This window comes from Ciconia boyciana, chromosome 17 (assembly GCF_034638445.1).
Source record: "Ciconia boyciana chromosome 17, ASM3463844v1, whole genome shotgun sequence".
Lineage (NCBI taxonomy): Eukaryota > Metazoa > Chordata > Aves > Ciconiiformes > Ciconiidae > Ciconia > Ciconia boyciana.
In genome coordinates, this window is record NC_132950.1 from 1,117,272 (window position 1) to 1,145,027 (window position 27,756).

The 27,756-nt window shown below is 43.3% G+C and overlaps 1 protein-coding gene across 8 annotated transcripts in view; it reads left to right on the forward strand.

Annotated features, from left to right (window-relative positions):
- LOC140660841 (S-adenosyl-L-methionine-dependent tRNA 4-demethylwyosine synthase TYW1-like) overlaps positions 1-27,756 on the forward strand; it is a 110,299-nt gene that overhangs the window by 39,603 nt on the left and 42,940 nt on the right. For all 8 annotated transcript variants that reach the window (XR_012045509.1, XM_072882130.1, XM_072882131.1 and 5 more), the window contains exons 11-13: positions 8,133-8,242; positions 14,453-14,630; positions 18,504-18,639. Coding sequence is in view for 7 of the 8 variants with exons in the window: in XM_072882130.1 (XP_072738231.1) it covers positions 8,133-8,242; positions 14,453-14,630; positions 18,504-18,639 (424 nt within the window). In the remaining variant the exon portion in view is untranslated. The remainder of the gene's footprint in view (positions 1-8,132; positions 8,243-14,452; positions 14,631-18,503; positions 18,640-27,756) is intronic.

Here is a 27,756-nt window from a genome sequence, read left to right on the forward strand (position 1 = left end):
AAAGATGTAGCTTGACTCTGCACTGGCAACCTTCCTTCTCCTCCTTGTCCCTGGTAGATATCAAGCCTGCCAGTGCCCCCTTACTGGTGTGACTGCTAGCTCATGCTTCCCTGCCTCTCCCCTTCAGAGAGCTGGCTGAGAGTTTGGTGATGCAGGTTTATAACGTGGCAGCTTCTTCAGAGGGCAGGAGAAGCAGAGTGTTCGTTTGTATGGCGTTCCCCCCGCAAGGCAGCCATCATCCTGTGTTGAACTCCTGAGGCTGTTGCATCAAGAGCGGGGGGGGGGAGGGGGGCAGAAACACCTTAATTACTGCAACATCCCTAAGTCATAATTCTCCCTACAAAAATAGTCTGTCACTATCCATTATTGCTCTCAGCGGGTCTCGCTGTGTTTGTAGTGTCTCTTTAGCTTAATTGTCTAAATGGAATTGTGCAAGTGACCAAATCTTTTAATCAATTAGAGCAAGTGTGGGAACTGAGGCTTTCTGACACTGTGTATTGCGGCACAATCACCAGGCAAACCTGATTTGATTATGTTTTCTGGCGGAGTGTCTAAAGCCCAATCAATTATTGTGGAGAGATGGAACAGCTAAATAAGATTTAAATTAATAGGGTTTATTATTTTTGCATCTGAGGAGGAGGCAAACCAGACAAAGTAAAATATCCTGTAAAGAAATTGGTTCATATTTCTTCTTCTGTAACTTTATGATGTTTATACCTGTACTTGAAGGTTTCAGCTTTAACTTGTACAGTAGACAACAGCTGAAGTTCTGTTCAGACAATCTAAATAAGTGTGTGGCCAAAAGCCAGTGATCACAGTAAGCCCTGCAAAATGAAGATATTAAATACCTCTCCTATGGGAGATTATTAATAAGGTCTTTAAAAAATTAAGAAGAAACTGAAAACACAGAGTAAAACAAAAGCTTCTTCTCATTAAGTAGCTTGACCCCAGAGGCTAAATTCTTCAGGGAAATGTGAAATACTATGATATCAAAGGAACTGACACTGCAGCTTTATAAAACTTAGAACCTGAGCCTGAAAGCTCAGAGAGTCTCTCTGCATCTCCAGCCTCCTGTCCTTGTTCTGCTAAGCTAATACTCTCTTCTTCCAGTGTTTCAACTTGGTTATTTTTTGTTTACAGAATTAATATATTGTGACCCAATATATAATATCTGTTTTCTTTGTGAAATATTTGATTCTTCACTGGTTTGTTGTCCTTTGGGCCTGTCTGTCTGCCAGGAGCTCTTGAAGTAGCCATATAAGTGGGGTGGGGGACAGGACATCATAGAATATAGCTAGTTCGTGCCCCTGTCAGTGGTAAAAAAAAAAAAAAAAGTCTTGGTGCCTCTATGTGCTGCTCTGCCAGCACTGTAATACTCTGAGGCATTTCTGGGAGAAAATGTTAATGTGATCCATCAGGTGAGGTGGGAGCAGACCCTGGTGGCTGTCTCAGCTGGGTGCCATTGGCACTTTGCTAGGGCGCTGGCAATGCTGTTGGTGCTTGATGTTTGCGCAGGATGGGGTTGCATCAGCTGCTCAGTACTGTGCAAAAGGGTGCGCTGCTCAGGGTGGCTCTCAGACAGACACTGTTTTGCCAAATCAGGCAAAGGGGTAAGTCACTGTAAATGCAGTTAGTCCCCAAAGTAGTATCTGCTGTGTGAGGATTCCCAGCTTACACTGTGCAGTGGGCAGTATTTTCATTCCTGTTATGCAAAAGGGTTATGATAAGAAGAAAAAGTACCCTGCCAGCAACTTAATGGGATTGAAATGTATGCTTTTCATCTTATAGCAGTGCACATATTCCTGGTCTTGGACTTGTTGAAGGCTTTTGTAGTTTTCATTATTAGTTTATGTATTTATGGCATCAGTAGTGAATATAAGCAGATTATTGGCTATGAAATGCTCATGTGTGTGTTAATAGTGGCTGCAGGTGGTTGGTGACTTGGTACCCAGTTACAGTAATCAGTAATGTGATGGAGTGATCATGGGCTTTGAAAGCAACCTTATACATCCTGACATGTAAGCTAGTTTTGAAATAACCCTTGAGACTGCTGAGCATGGTTTGCTGGGAAAGGAATGAAAAATGTTGATACAAGCACAGGGCAGACTTCTGGGAGGTGCTCAGCATTGCCTGCCTTTCTAAAAACTGCTCCTCAAAGTGAGCATTTTAGAGTTGGGATGTAGTTTTTCAGTATGGGGCATCTTCCATCCTTAAGATTTCAGAAGTGTGAGTTAGAATCATTTAGGTTGGAAAGGACCTTTAAGATTGAGTCCAACTGTAAACCCAACACTGCCAAGTCCACCACTAAACCATGTCCCTAAGCAGTACATCTACACATCTTTTAAATACCGCCAGGGGTGGTGACTCAACCACTTCCCTGGGCAGCCTGTTCCAATGCTTGACAACCCTTTCTGTGAATAAATTTTTTCCCAATATCCAGTCTAAACCTCCCCTGGTGCAACTTGAGGCTGTTTCCTCTTGTCCTATCGCTTGTTACCTGGGAAAAGGGACCAACGCCCACCTCTCTACAGCCTCCTTTCAGGCAGTTGTAGAGAGCGATGAGGTCTCCCCTCAGCCTCCTTTTCCCCAGGCTAAACAACCCCAGGTCCCTCAGCCGCTCCCCATCAGCCTTGTGCTCCAGACCCTTCCCCAGCTCCGTTGCCCTTCTCTGGACACGCTCCAGCACCTCAATGTCTCTCTTGTAGTGAGGGGCCCGAAACTGAACACAGGATTCGAGGTGCGGCCTCACCAGTGCTGAGTGCCAGTACCAGAAATGGGTTCCTCTAAAAATCTTCTGAAGTTCAGTCCCCTCTCAGTTCAGAGGAGCTGGCAAAACCAACGTGGTCTAAAGTCCTCACTGTTGGTACTATCATGAGTTGCTGCCAGGTGTTGTAATATGACCAGGTAATCTCACAAGGAGAAGACTAGATTTATTTTGATTGAGCAGCTGATTTGAAAAACCTTAAGAAGTTAGCGAGGGTTCAGCTGCAATGCACTCCTAGTGAAAATGTAGAAGTTATGGGTTGAATTATTTTGTTTAATCTAAAATTCATCAATTCATTTTGGGCTTTTTCACCTGTTTCTGAAAAACTTTTTATTTATGTTGATTTTAAAACATGAGAAAAGCCCAAATTTTCTTTTGAAGATACTGAATATTTTGTCATTTTAAATGAGTTTTCTTTGGGTGTTCAGATATCCAAACATTTGACTTCAGCTTTATTTCCCCAATTTTTTCTTCTCTAAAATTGTTTAAATTTATCAGCATTTGGGAATAATTCCATGCCTTTTAAAAAGCTTTTTTCTCTTCCCAAATTTATTAATAATAAATGATTATTTTTCTCATTCCTACAGCTAACAAAAGATTGCTCAGAGCAACATGAGAGATAATTGTCTGTTATTTAACAGGAAATTTCTATAGAAACATTGTGTTCCTCAGACAGCAGTCTAGATAGGGATTTTTAAATTGTTGTTCTTATCAAAACTTCTCTTTCTTTTTAAAGTGAGTGCCATCTGATTTGTAGAAAGTAAATCTGAGAGTTGAAGTCTTTACTTTAACCCTGCCACATTTGACTGCAAAATGCCTATGTAATACCGTAAATATGGTGATCTCTTTAATTGCATGTTGTCCTCCCTGAGTTTGCATGCCCAGCCAGGTTGGTTCCACCTCAGATGTGGTGAGCCTGCCTCCTGAGCCATCATTCAACTCTTGGGGGCTGCTGAATAGGACCAGTCCAGGACAGAACCCTGCAGATGCCTTTTGGGATAGATCTAGTGTCCTACTGAACCAGTGGTAACTAATCCTTGTTTCAAGTTTTCCACTCTGATTTGTTCTCTTTTACAAAACAGTGCTACTTACAGAGCGTTTCTTTGGGCAGGTTATGAGAATATTGGGTAAGATGGTGTCAAAAGCTCAACAACTTCTCCTTTCACTTTGTCTACAAGGACCAGTGATGGTCTTGGCATGAAATGTTCTCAGCAGGTTCATGGTGGCTGTTAGCTATCTCAGTGCTGTGTTCTGGGGCTCAAACACTTATTTAATCCAGTGTGTCCTGAGGAATTGAAAGTTAAGAGGGTCTGGTATAGAAATCTTTGGCTCCTGCTTGTTGCGGCCCAGGGGGTGAACGGAGAAGAACAGCACACCAATATGATGTGGAATCAAGCTCCTTTATTATCAACCTTTCCTTTGCTTATATCTGTTTTCTAAACTGTCCACGCGACACATTGAGTACGTGCACATTGTGATTGGTTATAAGCTTCTAGCATGCAGGTGCCATGCATATTGCGATTGGTTAAAAGCAACTTTCACGCTCCTAGCACGCGAATGCCATGCACATTGTGATTGGTTAAAAGTAGCTTTCATAGGCCGATAAAACAAACTGCAACAAGCAAACTGCAACATTTTGCTTACAGCCGCAGACTTCCTTAAACTAAGGTGTCTTTGTTCTTCTTCAAGGCGTCTTTGTTCTTTGTTCTTCTTCTTTTCCCTTTTCCTTACCTAAATCCTCTCATATACGTTCCACATATTCAAAGCCCCAACACCTGCTAAAGTGGGCATTGCATTTGCACTCTTCTGGTGTGTTTTAAATCACTTTTATATGCTCCTCACAAGCTTTCAGCTTATTGCTGGTGACTGATACTGTCATCCAATTCATCCAACATGCTCTATCTAGGGTGAGTTTAACCATCCTAGTGAAAACATTTCATTTAGATTAAATACCTCTAACCTGTCCTCTTCCTCATCCAATCTGGGTTCTTCCCATTGCTGTCAGGAGAAAGTAGAAGAAAAGGTACAAACAGGTTTCTTCTCATCAGAGAGAAACATTAAATGTTGTTTGCTTGTGCATTGGATAAGCTTTTTCCTTGGTCTTCCTCTTACTCCTCACATCATTATAGGAAAGTCTTCCTTGTTAGCCCTTTTATATGTCCTTTGCTAGTTGTATCTGATTTTTTGCCTTGACCTTTTTGATTATGACCCTGTGTTCTTGTGCTCTTCTTTTTATCTTCAGCTGGAGGATTGCAAGGTTGCAGAAGAGCCTGTGATTCTGCCAGACTGGTTTGTTGCTACTCTTCATGTCTTTGCTTTTTATTGCTGCAGTTTGCACTTCTGCCTTAATAGGGTTTAAAAAACTGCCAGTTCTCCTGAACTCCTTTGCCCTTAAACTCTTCTCCTCTGGGATCTCACCTGCCGGTTCTCAGGGTTCACTGAAGTCTGCTTTCTTGAGCTCTCTTGTTTTTCTTCTGTTCTTTCTCTTCCGTCCCTTCCTGGGAGCCATGTGCTCTGTCCTTTCATGATCACTGCCACCAGTGTTTCTTCACCTTCAGGTTCCCCACCAGGTATCAACATCAATCAGTTGATCACTGAAGTAAATGATACTTTATACCTGTGCTGCATTTTCCCTCAAAGTTTCTTGAAAGACTTCATAATACTCAGCATTGCTCACAGAAGAGAGTAACTATTTTAAAAGAGGGTATCAAGCAAAAGCTGATTTATTGAAATAATACACAAGTGACTGGGGAGGGGGATGCACTGCCCCACTGAAGAATACGCCTCCACAGAGGTCTGACTGACTGCCAGGGACACTTTGGTAATGCTGGCAAATAATACTGGTAGATCACAGGTCTGATGATAATGCAAATAAGGCTGGATTGGAGGCAGTCTTGTTAGCCAGGGGAGAGCAGGAGTGAGCTGGGAGCTCCCCATCGTGTTTCATGCAGTCTTGCATTGCTCCGTGGTGGTGGGGTGCTGTGGCAGTGATGGCTTGTCTCTGAAGTATCAAATCAAACCTGTTTTGCACCTGGAATCTCTAATAAAATAAGGGTTTTCTGGTGTGTATGGTTTTGGGTGAGACTTTTTTTGCTTGTGTTGTTTTGGGAAGGGAAGGAATACCATGCACAATTACCTGTTCAAGACTTGAGTAGCTGGTGAGGCAGATGATGGGGGGGGTGTCACAGAGCCTGCAGGGGAATGGGAAGGTGACAGTGAACTTCTCTCTGTGCCAGGGACTGTGAAACAATCTCATCAGCCACAAGACACTGCTTTTTTTCCCCCCTATTAGAAGAGAAACTGATTTTTGCCAAATATGCTGCTTTGTAGACATGACCTGGTATGTTTGTTAAACAGTTAGAATATGTTAAAAATTCAAGGACTGTTAGACACTAATAATTAATAGCTGTCCAGCATTCATCAAGAGCCTATTGATTTTCTGCCAACTTGCCCTATTAAATATACAAGGTACAAGTTATGTAGTTAAACATGCAAGAGTTTTATAAACGCCTTTTATAGTTGGCATTCAGAAAACTTTCCATGTTGGCAGACATAAAAAAGGGGAAATTCAAAAAGCAAAGCTGTTTTAGCTTAAAGGATCTTTGAGATGGTAAAGTAGTTTGAGAGCAGCATTTGAATCTTTGCTCTTGAAGTGGATGAAGAAATGTTTGGGCCAAAGGGCTGTTTTTATTGGTGCCAGGTCTAGAATTTGTGTGGTTTAGCACCGTCAGTGTGGAGCTGTGGGTCTTTCTCACTTTCTCACTGGAGAAGTCAGTGGGAGTCTTCTGATTGTCTTCAGTGAACACTGGACCAGCCACTTCATTCTGAGAAAGTGCTTCCCTCTGTCTTTTCTTCTTTAGTTAAATGCTGGGCATCATGTCCTAATGCCCGTGTGACTGGAAGGCTGAATACGGCAGGTAACCTCACAGTCATCTGTGGCTGACTTCTGGGGATGATGGAGAGTGGTGGAGGAAACAGATCAGCTCGTCAGAAAACAGAGTTTCAGGAGTGTATATGTTGCTTGATCTTGTTTTCTTGTCCAGAGCTATGTTAATCTAATAGTGCTATTTTGAAAGACACTACAAAATATGCTACTCTGCTATTAATTATTCTGTGAGCTGCAGTAGAATTGGTAGGGGAAAAGTGGAGGAACTGTTGTAGCATATTTTGGAAAAAAGCAGGAGAAGATGGAGAGAGAACAAGGAGGTGAAAGCACAGAAATTCATTGATTTTTCTTAGGATGATACTTAAGGGCTGAATTATCCCTGTTTGATACCAGTCTAAGTGCAGCAAGGTTAGTGGGAAATTCCTCTCACCAGGGAGAGGTCTGTGCCCTTGTACAGGCGCTCTGGGTTGTGTTTGTCCAAGTGCGAGCATGATGGGTACCACACCAGTTGCTTGCAATATTTCATTTGCTGGTCAGGATGCATTTTTTTTGCAGATGACTTTTACAATGGCTTTGACATCCTGTCATGCTAATGAAATAGGGAATGGGGAGAAACTTCATATATCTTCCAGGTGCTTGGGTAGATTTGCTTGGGTAGGCTTTTTCTGTTTTTGAAGAAAACAAAATATGGGTACAGTGGTCCTTTCCGGGTAGGCAAGGCGGGCTTCCTAACCCATTGTGACACAAGCTGTCCCTCAGATGGAAGATCAGTGTTTTTTATCCTGCAATCTGCTTGGCTCAGATAAATTAACATTTTATTTTTTGCATTTGGATTTCAGTAACGCAGTAGCTAGCAGATCTCAGAAGTGATGAGAAGCCCCTATTGAGGAAATCTGGGAGATTAACCAGATCCACCAGCAATGCATCTCTGGCGTACTGCAGACTTCCTAATCTCTTTCATATAGTCTGAAGTCATCTGCTCTCATCTGTCTTGTTACTAGAGCATTACACAAAGATTGGGTTAGAAACAAATCCTGTCCTTCTCAGGGTGGCAGTTGGTACCTTGGCAATGGAACTAAAAATGGCTTAGGACCTTGCTTTTCTAGTGCTTTGTGCAGCTGTGGTCAGAAGAGGAGGTAGAACCAGTTTTCCTTTCTTTACAGAGGTCTTTCTGGTTGCAGAGCATCATTTTAGCTTAAACCTTTTACCTGTGGTTCAAAATAGGTTTGTTAAGTTTAATATAAACTGCAAGGTCCATTCTTCCTTCTGGGGAGACCAGAGCCTGGAAGGAGAGGGGTATGAGAATGGTGTTCAAAGATGACATCCGAAAGTTGTGTCAGAAGCTAATGTGTCAGAGGGTATTGCTGAGAATTTCTTGTGGCTTTTAATATTATTAAACAATGCCGAAGTCCCCAGGGCGACAGGTGGGTTCTTCCATGTGTGTTTCAACTGACAGTGAATAACTGTCTCTCTTTCCTTCAGACATCATACAAATCCAGTGGGCACAGAGTGGCAATGGAAGATGGACCAACCTGAAATGATCTTGCAGGAGGCTATTGAGAACCATCAGAATATGATCAAGCAGTTCAAAGGTAACTTCTCCCACTTCTTCCCCATTAATGATGCTTTTGGAAGATAACCAGCAGTAGCATCTTCAAAGCATAGATGAAAATGTTCTGGTCATCTCTGATATGCTGGGAAGGAGGCATGAGATTTATAATATCAGAAAGATGGGTAAGTGAGAAGAAACTTTTGTGGCACACTTACTGTTTTCTGAGATGTTCTGCCTTGTTTTTGACGTTAGAATGTGAGTCAGCCATTGGGTATCTACTGCTGCCTTGAGGGAGTAGAGTGGAGTTGCCTGATAGGAAATACACTGCCCAGCCTTAATCCCCTGTGAGCTTTTGTGTTAGCTCTGAAACTTCTGGACTGCATTTTCCTCATTAATGAGTGAGCAGTAGCATTCAGGGTATTATTATTTTCAGGAATTATTCAGTACATCTGTTTGTGACTGAAGCTGCAGTTATACAGCACCTCTGAAAAGTATTGTATTTTGCTTCCCATAGGAACTCCTTGTGAGTTTGTTATTTATTCATTATATATCTATATATATAGATGGTTGGGGGTGTTTTCTGTTTTTCCCAAATGTGATTAAACTTGGTTACTCTGCCAAAGTCAGCTTTGTGTGCTGGGAGGGCTGGCCAGCTTGGCAAGACAGGTCTAGGACTCTGTTCTTCCTAAACTGACAGCAGAGGCTGTGCAAGCAGCAGGAGTGGAATGAAGCATCCATAAAATGTGCAAGATGAGCCTTAGTCTTGGCTGTCATTTTGGGAACCCGTTTGTTTATGTTGGCTGTGCACAGAGAGAACCCAATGGATTAAAAATGTGACAGGCAAAAAAACCTTCTGTCAGCAGAGCAGAGTAGCTCTGTCTCATTCACTGGAGTTATATAATAGGCGGAAAAATAACTCGAGTTAGGGCCTCATGAGCTTTGTTTTCATCAAGTGGCTGGTTTGAATCATCTTACACTCTCAGACCAGCAGCTCCAGGCAAGCCAGTTCCCTAGGAGCTCCTGGGCTGAACTGGATAGGGAGCAGCCAGAATAACCAGACCTGGCTGGACTCTGCCTGTTGCATATATGCAGTCTCGTGGACTGGATCACAGCTCTATAGCTCGTCCAGGGGAAAGCAGTGAAGGTGCTGTGGTGGGATAGGGAAAAATGGTGTTAATTTGATAGGGGAAGCTTTCCTTGGGGAAGAGGTAGCGAGATGAGAGGAGTCAGTGTGGGAGGTAGTTGGTCTCAGTAGTGCATCTTCCTTCAGACTCAGAAAAGCACAGCTGTCAGTGCTCGAGGCAGGGCAGTCTACAAGGAAGTGCAGGTCTCATTCCCTAGCCTCGGTGTTTTCTTTTGCACTGTAGCCATGTGGGCAGTGTGGGGAGAGTGCTGAGTTAAGGCAGGATGCCTGCAGTAGTGCTGCCTGACTGGCTGGGCCAGAGCTACTGCAAGGTTTCGTGGCTGCCTGTTAACTCAGCTGGTGGGATGCAGTGCCAGCACAGCAGGAATTTAGGGACACGTGGTTTGCATGAGGGAAGAGAATGTAGGATGTCAAACTTTGCCTGGAAGGCTATAACAACCATAGAAGACTGTTACAGCTATAAACAAGAGTATTCATGTTTAACGCTCAAGGCACTGAGCACTTTTCAAACTCTGCTCTTTTATTCAGTCTATTCTGGATAGCCAGGCTCTTAGATGAGTTGAAGTGTGGCAGGGCATGCTGAAAGGGTTGTGATCAATAGCTTGAGGTCAGTTTGGCTGATAACAAGCAGGGTAATTCAGGGGTTGATCTAGGAACCTGTGGTGTACAACATCTCCATCAACAGATGATGGGGATGATGATGCTAAATACACCCTCAGCAACTTTGCAGGCAATACTAATGTAGGGGAGGGTGGCAGGCACACTCAATGGCACAGCTTTACTTCAGTGGAACCTTGAGAAACATGATTGTTGTGCCAATAGATGCATGTGGAGTTCAGCAAGAAGTGGAAGGTTCTGTATGAGAGTGTTATAATCCCATGTTGGTCCATGCTGGGAGACCCACCTGCCATGGTAGAACAAGGAACAACAGACTTGGGTTTCTGTTTGAGAGGTTCAAGTTAGACATCAAAATAAGCTTGTTCAGCCAAGGTGATGCCTGGAGAGGTGGGGGACCCTCCAACCTTGGAGGCTTTCAAGTCTTTTAAGTAAAGCCATTATCACCCTGGTCCTAGTCCAGTGGCAATTGTGCTCTGTGAGCAGGAGGCTGGACTAAAGACCTGCAGGAGCCCCTCCTAACCAGTAGTTCTGTGATTTTTATTACGATTGTTAAAAATGGAAGTCTTCAACAATAACAACCTCCCTCCTTTTTATGAGGCAGGACTTGACTCAAAATAGTCATTTATGTTTGATTAGGAAGAAGCCACATGTTGTTTAAAGTGATGACTAGATTTGCATGCAGTTCTGATGGAGTATCGAGGGTATACTTGTGAAGGCAGGAATTGCCCTTGAGCTGTGCAGTACTGGTGCAGCGTGATAGAAGTCTTGCCCCTGCATGACAGAAATGCGTGTTGCTTGCACTAAAGAACGGTGAAAAGCAAAAGTTATCTTGCAGATGTTCGAAAGCCCTACCTTCTTCTGAAAGCTGAGTCCAGGAATCTGTTTAAACCCAACTTTAGACTAAGCAATAACCCCTTCCTTCCCTTACTACCCCATGGTGTCTTCCCAAAAAGGGTTGGGGAGAGGATAAGATTATAGATGGACTTGGCAGCATCTGAAAATATTCTCAAAGTGTCTAAAGGCCTGTAAGGACAGCCCAATTCTCTCTTTTTATAGCTTATTTTTCATTAAACAAATTCGTAAATATTCCCTGAAAATTGCACGTGCATCCTCAGCACAGTTACCCTTGACCTGGAACTGTGAAAAGGAGAAAGACCAAAAAAAAAAAAGGCTCTGGACTAGAACCGTGCTGCAAAGTGGAAAAAGAAAAGATGTGTTACTTTCTCGGAGTGATAGATGGCAACATGCTTCTTGTCTTGGGAGCCTAAAAGCAAAAGGTTTATTAAGGAGAAGAAAAATCAGGAAGAAAAGCCCAGTAGCTCGCTGTTACGTTTTTGTGAATTTTACATTGTTGCTTCCCTGAGGTGCATGTGAAAATATTGTTAGAGTAGAATCAGTGAAAGCAAAATTGAGTTGAAACACTGTGTGGTAAGCTGAAGCCAGGGAGAGTTAAAAGATGCGCAGTGTCTTGCAGGACAGAAGTCCCCTGGGTGCCATGCCAGAGCTGTACTCTGTCCAGGTCGGAAGTGCCTCAGGCAGAAAACTTGACTGTCTACTTCCAGCAAACTTAGCAGCACTCCGCAAATAGTAGGTTGGATTTTATTGTGGCTGATTTTAGCAGAAAAAACCACCACAACCCCACAAACCACCCCAAGGCTTGAGCAGTGAGATGGACTAGATTGCTTTGTTGAAGAGGGTGGACAGGTTGCAGCTGGAGTCTGCAGGGCTGGCTGGGCAGCCACAGGGACTCCAGAGGAGTTTCCAGCAGGGTGCTGCGTGCGTCTGCTGAGATGTTTGAACGCTGACCCCCAACATAGAGCAGACCAGACTATTTGGGCTACTGGAGAAGAAAAGCATGGGGAAAATGTCTTAGCTGGAGAGCCCTCAAGGCTCTTGAGTGTCTGGTAGTGCTGGTCAGATAATACCCAAAGCTATTTGAACAAACTGGTGCACTTTCTAGTACCAGTATGACAGCTTTTCATTCAGGTACATGCATACAGACATCTCAGTGCACCAAAGGAAATGGTGAGGTAATCTGATGCTTTATTAATTCCACGCATTGTAGTAAAAATGAGGTCATCTTTGAAGGAACAGAAGAATTCTTGGGGACCCTCTATCCTATAGGATAGGATCCTAGAGGGTAGCCCTCTGTCCTGTAAGACTCCCTATGCATGCTTTTAGAGATGATGATATGTTGTCTTCTCTGTTATTGTTGCCATAGTTTGTACTGTTTTTGAAGACCACAAGTGTTAGTTAATGTCACATAACTCTCTTTCAGAGTAACTGATACAGAGACATCTTACTGATAGGGAGCTAAGGTGTGAAGTAGTTTATTTGATGGATGCTTTTTCTTAGGTAGTGACTAGTAAATTTCTGTGCCCTTGCAAAGGGCACACACAGAATGGAAACGTAATTAAAAAATAGGAGAGTGAGAGTGTCTGATAATACAGCCCTAGTTCAACTTGGGGAAAAATGAAAAAAAAAAACAAACCAAAAACCAAAATGCATGACCTGAACTAGGAAATCCTAAGACTACCTGTGTGTCTTGCTGTAAGAGTGGATAAAACAGGTTCCTTGTCTCCCTAGTCACCCAGGCACTTGTGCTGACTGGTGTGCAGGGACTTGTACAGGGGTACCCGAAGTCAACAACCAGCCTCTCTAGGGTGATGTGCCAGATGATGCTTTTCTTTCCCAAATTTAAGTGCACCAGTCGGAGAGCAGCTGGAATCAGCTTTTCAAAGGAGAGGTGCTCATCAAAGGAGGCTTGGCTGCATGCTCTGCTGAGATCTGAGCTCGGCAGGAGCTGAAAGCTGTACGCCACTGCCTCTTGCAGAGGCTTCTCAAGTTCTGTGGCTCCAAGCTCTTGAACCTGTGTTGGACCTGCTGCATGCCATACAAAATCTGCCCAGGCTCTGACTTTGCTGAAGTTCATCAACTGAAGACAGAAGGAGGCAGAGGTTGAGTGCTATAGTAGTACGGCAGCCAAAAGTGCAGCAGAGTTCATGCACTCTGTGGAATACCCGCTAATCCTGTTTAGTTTATCCCTGTCTAGCTTGTGATTTATATTGTCAAATGATTGCATACAAAACCTCTACCCTCCGCTGGAGTGTATTTACTATATGCCAGATTTGCTGTAAACTGTTTTGAGAAAGTTACTCTCAAACTTTATGTGATGTTGGAATTCTTTTCTGTCTGCTTATAAAGCTGGCACGGTAATTATTGTAGTCTAATTGCAAGATGCTGAGAGAGAAAAATTAATTCCAAAAATTACTTACAGTAGCTTTAGGAATACGAAAGTTAGTCCTTTAATCTCAGTGTGTGGTTGAGATGCTTCTTTCTTTTCAAATAAAGTTCTCATTTAGTATTGTCAAGTTTCTGTGAAATAACCATTAGTCCTGTCACTTATTCAGGACTGAGCCTGGCTGGTTTAAAATGCACTAAGCTTCACTCTGATCGCAAACCAGCTTTTCTATGTGAGGCTGAAGCAATATCCATGAACACCTCTTTTTATCTTGGCTTTGCAGCGTAGCATGTAATTTTCTGTACTGCCTGAGCTCCAGCATCTAGGCAACGAGAGGTGAGCTAAGGACCTGGTTTCAAACTCAAGCCTCTGTTTTTTTAAAACAGACCAACCCCCAATCTAAAACCTCGGATATTATTCGAGTACATCAAGGCATGTCAAGGAAATGTGAAGTGACATATTTGGAACAAAAGGTTATTTGTAGTCAGATGATTTCATACGAGGTCCTAAGCACTTGGTTGGATGTGGATGGGCTGGAGGAGTATTTGCCTCTCCCCTGCCCTCCTGTGGATATAATAAATGTGACTGATTGGTTAAACCTGCAGACAGCATTTTCACGTGGACGCCACAGTTGAGCTCTGTGTGTGTTTTTCTATTTGTTCTGAAATGTCTCTCGCTGTTCAGAACAGTGTCATGTGTTGGGTTTTCTTTTTGAATGCATCCTCTGGGGAGTTGCATTTCACGTGGTTGCCAATATGGATTCAGACCTGGTTGTTGGTGCTCTACTTGGTGAAGTGGGCCCAACTCCTCTGGGGTGCTGGTCTTCATGGGGCTGGGGGACCATGGGGGGTCAGCAGCAGAGACAGACATAACCTGGTTTTCTTTTTTTAAGATGCCCACTTGAAGTGGCATTAAACTGGCTCCTGTGTTTCTGTCTCAGCATTCAGGCAGCATCATTGAGGTCTTAGCAATGGAAAGCTTGACTCAAATGTTACTAGAAAATTGCTTGCAGTAGTTAACAGGGCACGCAAAGCCCCAGGCTCCACATGTCTGGGCATACGCTGTTTTGTGGATTCCTGCAGAGCTGGCTCAGTGGGCGCTGGCTGTGGCCTGGTGTCCCCTCTGGTTCAGGAGGGCTCCAGCTGGTTTTGCTCAGCCTTCTGCATGCCAGGGTGTATTTTAGACATGGATGCGTGGTTTGGGATTGGGGTTTAGTTGATTTAAGTCTGTTTTCCCTCTTTTTGCAGGTGTGTCAGGAGTAAAAGCGGATCGCTTTGAGGAAGCAATGACAGCAAAGCACTGTGCACTGTCGCTGGTGGGAGAGCCCATCATGTACCCGGAGATCAACCGCTTCGTGAAGCTCCTGCACCAGCACGGCATCTCTAGTTTCCTGGTTACAAATGCACAGTTCCCAGATGAGATTAGGTAAGAGTTGGACAAAATATCTCCCTACTAAAACATTTGAGTGCTGACCTGTGTTTTTAATTCCATTTTATCGCTCATCAGACTCTGCATGAGCACTGACAATGAAAAAGCCCATTTGGCATCTATTTGATTTTAACCTTAATCTCCCTGTGCTCTTTCTCGTCTCTTTCTCTCCCCCAGTTTGATTTTTCTTTTCTGTATCTGTTAAAGTGTGATTACTTCTGAAAGTGAAGAGAATGTAATATAGTACCTCCCAGAGGTGCGAGGGAAGGAGAACAGCGAGTGAGCTGCTTTTTGTGCTTGGGGACGTGGATAACTGGTGTGAGTGTTTCTGGCAGCTAGAGTAGGAGACTGAACTCATAAATTGCCTTTTTGGTTTGTGTGCTTCTCTTGCAGTCTGATCTTTGCTCTGACTTGATAAGATCAGCTGTAACGGCTCAAAACAAAGACCTATACAGCCTGGCATCTCCAGCAGGACCAAGAGTGCAGGATAAGAACAGGTGAAAAGGACACACTCATCTGCAAAAGTGGGATCAGTAGTTTTTAACTTCTCTCTGAGGGACCTGAGCTAAACGTTCACAATGTGTTAATGAACTCTGAAAGAGTCTTTACAAATGCAAAGAATCCCTGTTTCTGAAGTTCTTGAGCATCCAGGCTGCTTTTAACAAAACCTGAAGCAATGTGGCAAGGAAATGCAGTGCGCAGTGTGAGCTGCAAGGTGGCCAGGAACTCGTCAGAATACAGTCAGCTAATAATGCTGACAAAGTCCAGCCCTGGAGTTACGTGAACGCGTTAGCGGAGCTGTACACAGGGTGGTTTGGTATATTGCTCAGCTTGTCATTCCAGCTCAGTGCCTCTCTGTGTTAGCACTTTCTGGTAGAGCTTCCTTTTCGCTTCCTTCTCGTGGTCTGAATATGGCAGTGAGGGGGGAGGGCATGCAATTTTTGAGTGAGTAATTATACACTACAAAGGCATTCCAAATGATTGAATAATTGTGTAATCAAGTTACTTTAAGTCATGTATTATGTGCCTGATAGACAGAAATTGCTCTTTCCTAAAAATAGCATTTTAAAAAGAGAGCACACACTATATTTTGAAGCAGCATTTCTTAGGATCTGTTGAATGTTTTTAAAAAGAAACAAAAAAGAAAGTGATAAAATGCTAGTCTTGCTGTCTTAAAAATTGCAACTGATCTTTGGCTCATCAAAGCAAATGATTGCTTAATGTGGGACTTGAAGTATGCACCAAGCTCGCTTTTCTGTTGTCAGCAGAGGGGAGCTATAGTCCAAAAGTTAGTCCTAAAATAGGCAGCACAGCATCCAGCATGCAAACGGGGAGCGTGGCCCGGGGTGTTCGCTGGGTTTAGAAGAGGGGCCCACTGGCTCTGCAGACCCCCTGGCTGGGTCTCCAATATGGTGCTGCCTGTGCCTTCCTCCCTCCTCTCCTTTTCCTCCTTTTGTATTTGGACTGCAGCTTTGTCTGCCTCCAAGCACACTTTTTTATAAAGTGAAGGCGATTTTGTGGCACGTGAGCTCGTATTGAACAGTTACCTGGCTCTTGTCCTCTTCCTCCTCTTGTTTCTGATTAGTGGCTGTGAACAAGAACCCGTGCGTGTTTGCATTTATGAGCATCAACAATAATAATGAGCAGATGCTTATTAGTGCTCATAAGCAAATGCTCGTTTTTATTATATTGATGTTTCTGTTCTTTGTATCATTGACTAGGCTGTGTCCTCTCTGGCTTGTGAAACCACCTCATGGCTGGTGGCCTGAAGTCAGTTTATTGCTCGAGTTGTGCTATGTGCTGTGCTACTTGGTCATGATTTCTGCCCAAGTTCATGTGTGGTAAATGCTGTGAATTTGATCTCCTGGATGTGATCTTAGCTGTCTAAGCTAGCTTGGAAATTACAACCAAAAATTAAGGAAGAATGTTGGAAAATCTGTTCTAGTACTGTGCAACTAAATTTCCTGTTAATTATGAAATGTAGCTGTGTTCCAGGAACATCAGTTTGTGCTCTGCTTCTCCCTGGTGCCGGCTGGACCCGTGACTGCCCTTTCTCCTTGTTCCTCTTTGGCAGAGCATGCAGCTCATGCTCCTGGCTCTAGTCTCAGCCATGGCAGAGCCCTGTGGACTGCTCCTTTTTGGAGCAATGTGGGGCTGAAATCCCTCCCTGGGATCTCTTCTAATGCCTTAATTTTCTTCAGTATAACAGTGAGTCTGGCTCTTGCCTGTCCTTACGATTGAGGTCCTCAGAGAAAAGATGATTGTTCTCAGCTCATGTTTTGAAAAACACTCGCTCCATCTTTAGTGGGGCCCCTTTTAATTAGACAAATGCAGCATTAAGTAAAGAAGAGAGTATTTTGGCTATGTTCTTTGAAACTGAATACTTCAATCCACTTATGCCTAGAACATTTGGTCATTTTTGGAGATTGTGGCTTTGGGCTGCCAGTCCAGACAAGCTTGTTTACAAAACAGATATTTTTATTTTTTTTAACCTAAAATGTTAAATTTTTTCTGGGCTATTTCATTCTTCTGTCTAAATACATACAGAGAGAATATGTTTAGATAGGTTGTTTGAGTATCCATGTTAAATGGATTTTTTTTTTTTCTGGACACTAAGAGCTCTGCTCAGTCTCATTCTTGACAGTTCTTGTCACTTGGTCACCTTTGGGGAGGGCAGGGGGTTTGTATTTTTTAGGTGGCACTGTTTGGCAGCTGAACAATAGTTTCTAATTTCTTCTCATCTTCTGTAAAGAATCAAATCAAGCTCGGACTATAGCCTGCTCATTAGCAGACTTCACAAAAAGTGCTTGCAAAATGTTCTCCTAAAACTGTTAAGAGCTAGAGAGTTACACGGTACAATTAGGATGCTGTCATTTCATCTCGACACCGGGATGGAGGATGCCACGAGGGGTGGATGTATGTTACACTCGCTGGCTTTATCAGTTTTGTCTGTGACAAGGGAGCTCGTTTTAGCTTGTTCCTCGTGATGCCCTTCATTATCCTTTTGCTAATGGACTGCGGCGTTGCTGCTTCTCCTTTATACCCTTGGGGTTTATGGAAAGGATTAGGCTCGACCCAGGCTCTTCACACAGTAGAGGTGGTTTAATCTTTTTAGAAGTTACTGGTGTTGAGCTCACAGATGCTGTGCTCACCGGCATTATGTGACCAGAAAGACTATACTGCAGGATTTATATGAAATAAGAGCCTTGGAGGTGGAAGGAGAACACCTTGGGGGATTGTGCCTGGTTTTAGTTTCTAAACAGCTTTGATTTACCTTCAAAAAATGATTTGACTGATGATGCCAGCTGCAGGTCAGGTAAGTTCAACATTTCCACCAATAGAAACTGGCTGGATTATGGCTGTATTTCTATTGAATGGGATTATTTTTCCATGGGCCAGGAAAAATAGGACTTGGGGAAGGGGCTGAGCATTATGGTTTTTAACCATGGGGGCTGTGGTGAGAAGCAGACCCTTTCAGTGCCCCAGGTGAACCCCTGGCAGCCTGCTTTGGGAAGCCTTTCTGAATGTGTTACAGCTACACTGGAGTGAAATATGTTCCAGTTCAGTGAAGAAAGATAATTAAAATGTCAGCCAAGGCCTCTGCATGTGATGTTCTTAGCTTTGGGGTGTATTATTTGTTGAAAGTAGGTTGTAACATCTTGCTATTAAGATGATGGTCGCTTGACAGAGGTGAACCACTGGACTTTGATAGTTTTCCCTGTAAATGCTGTATAGTTCCTGTTGCTACTGGACCAGTAGAGCAGTTTGTTCGGAGACACTGCATTTTATGTGCACTTTGGCAGGAAAACACAAATTCAGCTAGCAGTAATGTCTGAAAACAACAATTCCCTTCTCCTTTTTATTTCCAAGGAACCTTGAGCCAGTAACGCAGCTGTATGTCAGCGTGGATGCCAGCACCAAAGAGAGCCTGAAGAGAATTGATCGACCCCTCTTCAAGGATTTCTGGCAGAGGTTTCTAGACAGTTTAAAGGCCTTGTCTGAAAAGGTACCCAGTTAAGAATGTATTTTTAAATATTTTTTTCTTCCTTCTGCACCTTACCTACTCAGGACAAAAGTAGAAGACTTGAGAGGCTTAAGATGGACTGTGGAGTGGGTTCTAGATGTGTTGGGAGCATATTTACATGTTTTGTACATTAAGGTGTATAAAGTCCAAGTTTGATCAGTTTTCCACGTGGGGAGAAATTTAATGACAAAAGGAGAGCAGAATGTGTATCAAATGGGACAGTAAACTCTGCTGTGAATATAAAATGCTATGAGAGATGAAGAGATTATAAAATAATAGATGATCTCCTAATCGTTTATGCTGAAAGGAGGCTGCTGAAGGAAAACTGGAAATTCAGGGAAGCCTAGGAAGAGTCATAAAATCCCCATGTGGCACTTTGCACTGGTTCTCAAAGATTCCCTTGAAATTGCAGTACATAAAGGACATTAAAATGTGTGTGCTGGAGTTTACTAGCTCTAGTCACCCTCCTGCTACATAGAAATCTGCTTATTTCTGGAAGATTTACCCCAAACAGTAGATCTGAGCATAATAGCAAGGGTGACCCTTTACACTGTCAGTGGTTTGTAGTAGTTTGTGTCCGTCTGAGACAGCTGATCAGTGACCTGAAGGCACATGGGATCATGTCTGCTGCTGTCAGCTCAGAACTTAGTCTACCATTTAACAGTTTTTGTAGTAATTAATGAAGCACTCGTGGTTTCAGCATCGCATGAATTAAGAATATCGCTTCATGAGCATGTCTTCCCTCTCTTATTTACTGATACTGTGCTCTGATGGAAGCAAGTACTTCTGTTTACCGATTTGGCAGAAGTTGACATGTTACCTGCTGAGATGAACAGCCAAGAGAGACTGTTTCATTTGAATAATGAGTTTTTCTGCCTTCTGAGGTGACAATGTTGGACCATTTTCTGCCAAATGTACTTATATTAGTAGATCTGGGAGACTCAGTGTAATTGAGTGATGCTTTCTTCTGCAAAGGTATGTGAGTAGCTTGATCAAGCTGTTTGCATGCAAGTGTGCCGGCTGATCTTGTTAAGCAAAATCTCAGGCCAAACTCGGAGCTTACTGAAATCAGACACAAACTTAGTAAGTTCTCTGTGTGAGTAGAGGAGGCTGTGGAAAGAAGGGGAGCTAAAATATTGAAGGGAAAAATATTGAAAAAGTCTTTTGGGAACCTGCTTTTCCCCATCAGTTCTTTCCTTCTGCGTCTCTTGACCCTGGATAGATACGGTTCATTCATTGCTGTGTGTTGTCAGAAATTTCCTTGCAAAGAATTGAAGGTGAAAGTATTGGCAAGTCTGTCCATACAGCTAAAAATACTCTGGTCAAGGTGAAGAGGAGAGAAGAAAGAAGCTCAGCTAGCAGGTGCGTTTTTTCCCCTCAAAGCAACTGCACTTTGAAGGGTCCTTGAAACACTGATAACACAAGAGCCAATTAATGGTTGCTCCAGTTGGCAATACACTGTTCTGCCAGTCCCTGCTCAGCTGTGTATCGCATCATCACACGTGGGGGACAGCAAGAAGTCTTGGGGAAGCTGCTATTTGTTAGGGTTTTCTCTGAATGTTACACATCGTTGTGGTACCCCAAAATTATCTTGAACTGCTTCTGGGCAGAAGCACCCTCCTCTTTTCCTTCTGAGTGCATTGCTTGGTGTTCATCTGTGATGTTAAGCACCGTTCTGTAGGACTGTGATGAGTGAAAGGTGGTAAAAGCTAATGCATCTGATGATTCTTGAGAAATACGGCTCCTATTTCGGCATAGGTGGGGAAGTGCTGATGCATTGTGTTGGGAAAGTGATGCTAATATATCTGGAAACAAAATGCAAGTCCCATATTTTCACACTGCCTGACAAACCATCCAGGCTTATTCAATTCTCCTGAGACTGAGACAAGCTGGCATTGCAGCTGATATGAGTCACTGCTAATAAGAATCATGGATAGGTTTGATTTCTGCACATTTAAAAAATAAACAAAAATGGCCGAAGGGAGTTTTTAGAAACACAAGCTGTACCTTGCTGTGCTTGCTGCTGTGTTGTTTGGCAAGTGCTGTTCCTGCACTGTTACCCCATGTGCTTGTGTGTCTGCTGGCTGTCCCTGGGGCTCGGTGCTGCCGGGATGGGTAGCTAGAGACAGGTCCTGCTGCAAAATGTTGATAATCCAAATAGATGAGTAAGAGAAAGGAAGAGGAGAGGACACGGTCCTAAATGAGAAAGGGATGAGGATGTCCTTGGCTGGTCTCTTTCCTGCCACCAAAAAGCAGGCTGATTCTTGTTAAAAATAGAAATGGAAGGGCCTGAACAAAGAGGTGAGTTTCAAATTAGTTGCCCTAGTGAGAGGTAGTTATACGGATAGTGATTTTAACTGAAGTTCTGTGCAAAGTTCTTGAGCCCTTAATAAAGGAGCGAATTTACTAATGAGTTGTTCGCAGTATGATTTGACAGCATCATACAGCATGTTGCTACAACACTTTCAAAGGCAGTTCAGGAATAAAAGAAAAACAATCTTTTGTGATATTTCTTTCTGCAACAAACAGCAAGAAACCTCCTCCGCTGCTATTTGGAGAAAGTTTTGTCCTTTCTAGAGTGATTCTGATTGAGATTATTTTCATGTTAAATTTTTTTATGCTGAGAAATGTTTCTTGAGAGAGGAGTTTGTTAAACAGCAGATAGACTCCCAGAAGGCTCCATTTGTTTCTTGTCATGTGTCTTCCACCCTCCAAATTAAACTGAGAGGAAAAAGAAAGATGTTAACATGTACAATTTAGAACGTGCCCTTTCCAAACGTCACATTTGAGAAGTCTTGTAGTCTTGTCCTCTGACAGCCTTGAGTTCATCACAACGATTGAGAGGTGACTTGACTTGATGGACAAGTGCTTGGAGGAAGCACTAGGGATGTGAATCCTTATTCTCATCGTAAGGATGAGAAATCTCTGTTCCAGTGGCTGAAAGGCATTTCTTCCAGCCATTGCTTCTTCACAATGCTATATCCAAATGAGAAATGAAGTACAGATTAATAACGAAGGTCCAGAAGCTCAGGAGGGAAGAGGTAGGTTTTCCATCCCTTGAAGTTTTATGATGTTCATGCTTTTTTTCAAAAATACCATTAACCAAACGTGTTCTCTGAGCAAGAAAATAAGGAACTGATGTTCTTTGAGCTCTCATCCACCAGCAGCCAGACTTGTGATCCATTTATGTTTTGACTTTGTGCTCTGTTTCCCTCAGTGTTACTAGACCAGATTCTGTAGGTTGAGAGATTTTGAAAACTGTTGTTGTTCTTGTTGTCCATAAATCACCAAGTGTTTTCCCAAGTGATAGGGATGTTGGCTGAGACAAATGGGAATCCCCCACTGAGCTGCTGATAAATGAAGTGGGGATGCAGTGACCTAGTATGGCAAAAGTCCTTACGGATTTCTACCCCAGCACTTTGAAAATAACTGGAGAAAAGATGATGTTGGACATACCAGCGGAATGTGCCCTGTTTGTGGCTCAACACTACATTGCAACATCTCTGAGCGTGCTTTTTTCCACCTGTTGAGAGAGTAAGACAAGTCTTGAAGCAAGTGGCAGCTGCTCCATGGATGTTCATGGGCTTTTGATGAGCATTGGGGAAAAGGTCCCTGGAGTCGCTCATGTGCTCTGAGGAGCACTCTTCCAACCTTGACGTGGTGTCGCCTCTTCTGTCTGTATCTTCTTGACTTAATCATGATAAATCCTGTCCAATCTGCTTGGTACACTGTACCTTATAATACTTGCTGTGCTGCCAGACACCAAGTAGGCATTGCCGAACTGCTTTAACTTTCAGGGGACAGGTGCCAATGTTCTCTTAAACAGATTGGAGCCACGCACAAAGCAAACAGGGGAAAAACCCTTTAGGTTAATAGATGTTATGACGCTGCGGGAACTGATGATGAAGCAGAACCTTATCCTTCCTGTCCTTCCAGGAGGGTCACAAAAAGCAAAAGAAACAGCGTATTGGCACTTTCTGGAGTTCAGTTAGACTTGTGTCTTTAGACATCACATGCAACTCTTGCTTTACATCTTGGGTAAGACCTTGCCCTCATTTTTTTTTCTACTTCAAGGGAATTAAGATTTTCAGAGAAACAGGGTCATGGCTCTGTGGGCAAGGTGTAGCAAATGTCTCCTTTTTTTCTCCTTCCTTTTCCTATTAAAAAAGGACCAAAGAGGAAAATTCTTAGCTCTGCGTGTCCTGGGATATCACATATTTGACAGTGCATGGATTTGGTGCCTGTGGCTATGTACTCCCTGCTGGAAGGTGCTAGAGATGGTTTGTCCAGAGAAAGGCATGAAAAATAAAAATGTCTCCTATTACCATCTTCCAGTTCTGCATTTGCACGCTGCTTACAGGTAGTTGCTTTTACATTTCTAGATGATGAAGACGCCAGCTTGCATATTTAAACATTTTCAGGCTTGCATCTGGTGCTGTTTACTTTAGTCTTTTTTTTTTTCTAATGTGATCCTTTCTTCAGAGTTACCCTTGGCTTCTATGTGGTTACAAACGTAGTGTAAATACATTGAGTTACATCTTAAGCACGTTTTAGTGCTTATTATATAATCTATGACAGTAACAATTGCTTTTATGAAAAGAGCACATTTGATTTGCATGGAGATTATTTATGTGGTTACTAGGGGAGGGGAGCTGGTTTGTAGAGCCTAGTCTGATGTTTGAGCTAAGTGACTTTTTAAGGAGAATTTAAATGTAAAATTTGCAACAGATGTTAGAATCAGTAATCAATTTTGCCACTATAAATTTAGAAGAATTTGACTCTTCTGCACAGTAAATGCTCTCCACCAGCTGTGTGCTTGTTTTAATGGTTTTGCTAATGAGACTTCTGGCGTAAGCCTTTTGAAATGCAATATGATGAGTGTTACAAAGGTATGATGTTTAATATTAAGTTATTGTCTCTGAAATACATCATCTCCTTTCAGTTTAGCTTACAGCAAGCAGCAGTCCAAATGAGGCTTCAGTGAGATTCTTGGCCACGGAGGGAGTGAAATCTTGTTTCTTCTGTCTGTTCCAGTACCTCCTGGTTTGCTTGCAGGCAAGAAAAGGGGAAAAATGTTCATAAACACGCTTCACAATCAAAATGATATGTTAGTCCAAGCTGCTGGTTGTTGCTGTGCGTCTTATGAAGGCAGGATAGTGAGGCTGGGGGGGGAAGGCAAGGTGCCTCAGGCCACCCAGCGAGGCAGAGGTGGGGGGTAAAATCCGTGTTGTCTTAGCCCTTGCCCAATGCTTTGTCCATTATCCCACATCAATCCCCTCCTCATTACTGCCTCGTGCTTTGGGGTAGCCAGGCCCGTGGGCTATTTGTTTGCTGCTTGTTCTTGCCAGGGGAGCGGTTATAGCTACAGAGAGGCTGCCCAGCTGCCACCCTTGTTGTTTGGTGGAAGGCACTTCTCCCCTTTCCCATGTCTTTTGGAAATGGGCTCTGACCTATGAAGTATAAATGGGAGAAACAGAGGGCCCTCCTTCTCCTCTTCCGAGTTCCCCTTTCTCTTTCATTCCTTAACTAGCACACATTATTTAGCTTGCCTAGCTTTTCTGCTACTTAACATTTAAGAAGCATTTGCTATTCTTACCCTTTATTAAACATGATCTTTCTTTTGCCTTCAGCTCTTCCTTAGAGACTGCATGAGAGATGCCAGACTTGGCTTTTAGAGATCTTGGTTCAAACCAGTCTCTATTCCTCCTTCCAGCCCTTCTGTTATTTATTAACCCAATCGCTACCAAAGGGCTGCTGTGTTCCCGGGGGCTTGGCTTTGGGAGCCAGAACTCCCAGCTACCCCAACAGGCTCCATGGTCTTGGGGACGTCTTCTCACTTTTTCATTCTTTAGTTGTGAAATAGAGCAGTAGTCTTCACATAAAAGCACCCTGAGAAGACAGAGCATGTGTGTGTTTTTATGTGAACTCTTAAAAAGGAAAGAGCGAGCCTAAAATTCTGCTTGTGGCAACTAGGCAAAGGAAACTTGTATCTGCACTTTATTTTTAAAAACATGTTTTTATTTAAGCCTATAAAGTTGAAGTAACTGGGCCAAATGCCATAGATGGGGATTGTGCAGAGCATTGCATAATATTCCATTCTGCTAAATGTATTAGCTGTTGGATTTCTCTACTCACTGACCGATTATCAATGGCTCTAGCATGATGATTCAGATAAGAAGCATTTAATGGGTTCATTGAATCTATTCATTTGACATTTCAGGAAAGATGAGTTGACAAAGCATCTGCAAGAGTGATCTATTTTCTCATCTCGGATGTGACTGTATAATTCAGGCAAAAACACTGCAAACAAGAAAATGGATTTTATAGGAATATGGTAACAGGTGTGCTGGTGCTCCTCCGAAGCAGAGGGACATACTCACGGACTTGTGCAAGGCAAATAAAATCAGGAAGAGTTATTGCTTTGGAGTGGGTGAGAAATCCTCTAGTAAGGGGTTAGCTACGATGGACTGAATAGTGCGAGTGTGTTCAGATGACAGAGGCCGGTCTGCTGGGTCCAGGCTTGCAGAAGTAGCTGAAGTGACACATGCACTTGGTGCCCTGGGACTGTTCAGTGCTGCGTGTCGTCTGGTGGGGTGCGCTCTGGGAAAGCTTTCTTCCCTTTCAGCGTGAGATCGGTGTGCTTGGCTCAAACTGCTGCTGAAGGTGATTTGAACTAATTTAGTTGGTTTGGGGCTGAAGCAGCTGAGGAGGGCTTCGTCTCTTCCTCCGGTTTTCCTTTAGAGCAGGATCCTGCAGCAGGCAGGTGGTAATAGAGCTCAAGGAATGGTCCTGTCTTCTGTACTCTGCTCGTCAGTGATCATCTTCCTCAGCTCCCATTTCAGCTTCTTGGGGTTACCTGAGTGCCAGTGAGAGCAGAATCTGACCCTAAACTTCCTTTGTCAGATTGATTTTTAGCAATAAACCAGCTCATGTAAAGAAGTGCTGTTTTTCCTTGTTGCATGCAGACGTTTGTGCCTTGGCCCTGTTCCTTTGTATGGCTCTCCCCCCTTAAAGATCCAAAGGGAGCCGGTGTTGTAACTGTAGCTTGGGACACCTGTTGGTGGGTGTAAGCGATGGTTGTGATCAGTGGGGTAGTCTGTAACCTCCCAAACCATGTGCCCCATCCATTGTTTCCATAGCTGCTGAAGTTACCCATCTGGAGCCTTGTTGGCTTGTGAGTTGTGTGCTTGAGAGCCAAGTCCTGCATTTTCTCCTTGGATGAAACTGCTGTTAGGTTTGCCAATGTAAGAAATACAGGAACTACAACACATGGATTCAGAGTCTCCTCTGAAGCTGCTAAGTTGCTGGAGCATCTTTTGTATAAATTTGTGGAGTTTGTCTTGTACATACTTGAATACAGAAAGCCAGTAATTAGTAACAGTGACAAAAGGTCAAAGCAAACTGGCAAATCAGAGGTGATTTATTTTTCATTTTTTACACAATTAAGGCCTTTGTGATGGGTAACCTTGGCTTCTCTCAAATTTGTTCAGCCATTTCTAAGTGCAGTAGTCAGGTGCAATTACTGTGCTGACTAATTTGGGGATCTCCCTTTCTTGTTATCCCAGAAGAGCACTTGGCTGCTCATAAATCTGTTTGGTGGAGGAACTGATATTAGATGCACTGTAAATTATCTCCTCTAACTGCTTAGCTCTAAAAACAGAGGAGCATAGAGAGTATAGGTGGTGATGAGCCTTGGAACTGGAGAGTTGATGATCCATAGCACTAATGCAACTCTTTACAGACCTGCAAAAATGTGTCTGCTTCATTGCATTTATCTCATTCTGGCTTTGTGTGTTGAAATTTGCTTAACAATCTTGAGGAGCCCTATCTCCCTGTAGGGAGAGGGCTGGACTCTGAAGAGTCCAGCTTTCTGTGAAAGTAGGAAGATCTGAAGGCTTTTCGTAGAGACTATGTCTCTAAAAGAAAGCTTTAATTGGAGATGTCGGAATTTCAGGTAATGTCAAGCATGTACCCCTGAGGGCAGGCTCCTCAAGTGGGAGTAGAAGTCGCACTGTGCATCTAGAGACACTTAGGACTTTACTAAACCCTTTGTCATGATTTTTTTAAGAAGCAACATAATTTTTAAATCCATGTATCAGGCTCATGAATGCCTTTGAAACGTGCAAGATTTTATTACTGTTACGGATTGGACTCACTCCTTTACAGAAGGCAAAGACTGCATAGCAGAGCTATCGTCTTCGTCCAGCGTTTGCTAGGCAGTGTTCCTGCCAAAGGCTCTGGCTGTGCCAGCAGTTGCCCAAGTAGAAAGTTGCCATTTTTGTTCAGGCTGCCAGAGGGACAGATAAGTTACAGTTGTGGAAGGTGGGTAATTTAACAGTTAAACCTGTGCCTCAGTGAAACGAGGTGAGGAGATGGAGCTTATCAGTAGCAACGGGTGGTGCCTCATGCCTGGGGTTTGCATTCAGGCAGGTCTGTGAAGCTGGCCGCTCTGCAGGAATGGGACCTGGCAGTTAGACCCTGACACTAGCCCTGGTTTTTGCCAGGACTTTGGATTGCTTCTACAATCTGTTTTAAGAGATTCATTCTCCTTTCTTCTTTACCTAGCCTCTGTTGCATTGAGCAAATCCCTCTGATTCTGCACTAAATACTCCATTTTCATGCATTGCTTCTGTTGCAGTTGTCTGTGGGGAACTGACTTGCAAGTCTGTTGGAACAATACTGCACTTTGAGCCAAGTGGGGACAGCAGGATGCTGCCTGGTGGCAAATGAGAGCTCTTACATTTTGCATGATGGTTCAAGATAAGATTATCTGGTAGCTTTCAGAGATGCTCAGTTACTTCATGCTCATGTCTCTGCACTTGAGAGCACATCAAGCAGGGGAGTAGGGCTGAGAAGAGATGAACTTTGCACATGCCAGTGACTGACCTCCTTAGAGCTGGTGTACACATGGATGCCCCTCCTAGTAGGTATATGCAGTCCAGATCAGGGGTGCAGTCGGTGATGGCCACCCAGTGGTCGTGGGTCATGTAAAAGAGCTTGTAGTGGTTTTCATCATGTCGAGACAGGAGAGATGGCTGCCTGCAGTGGATTGCTGGATGCCTCTTTGCGTGGCTGCAAGGGGAGTGGAGTGCTGTGCAG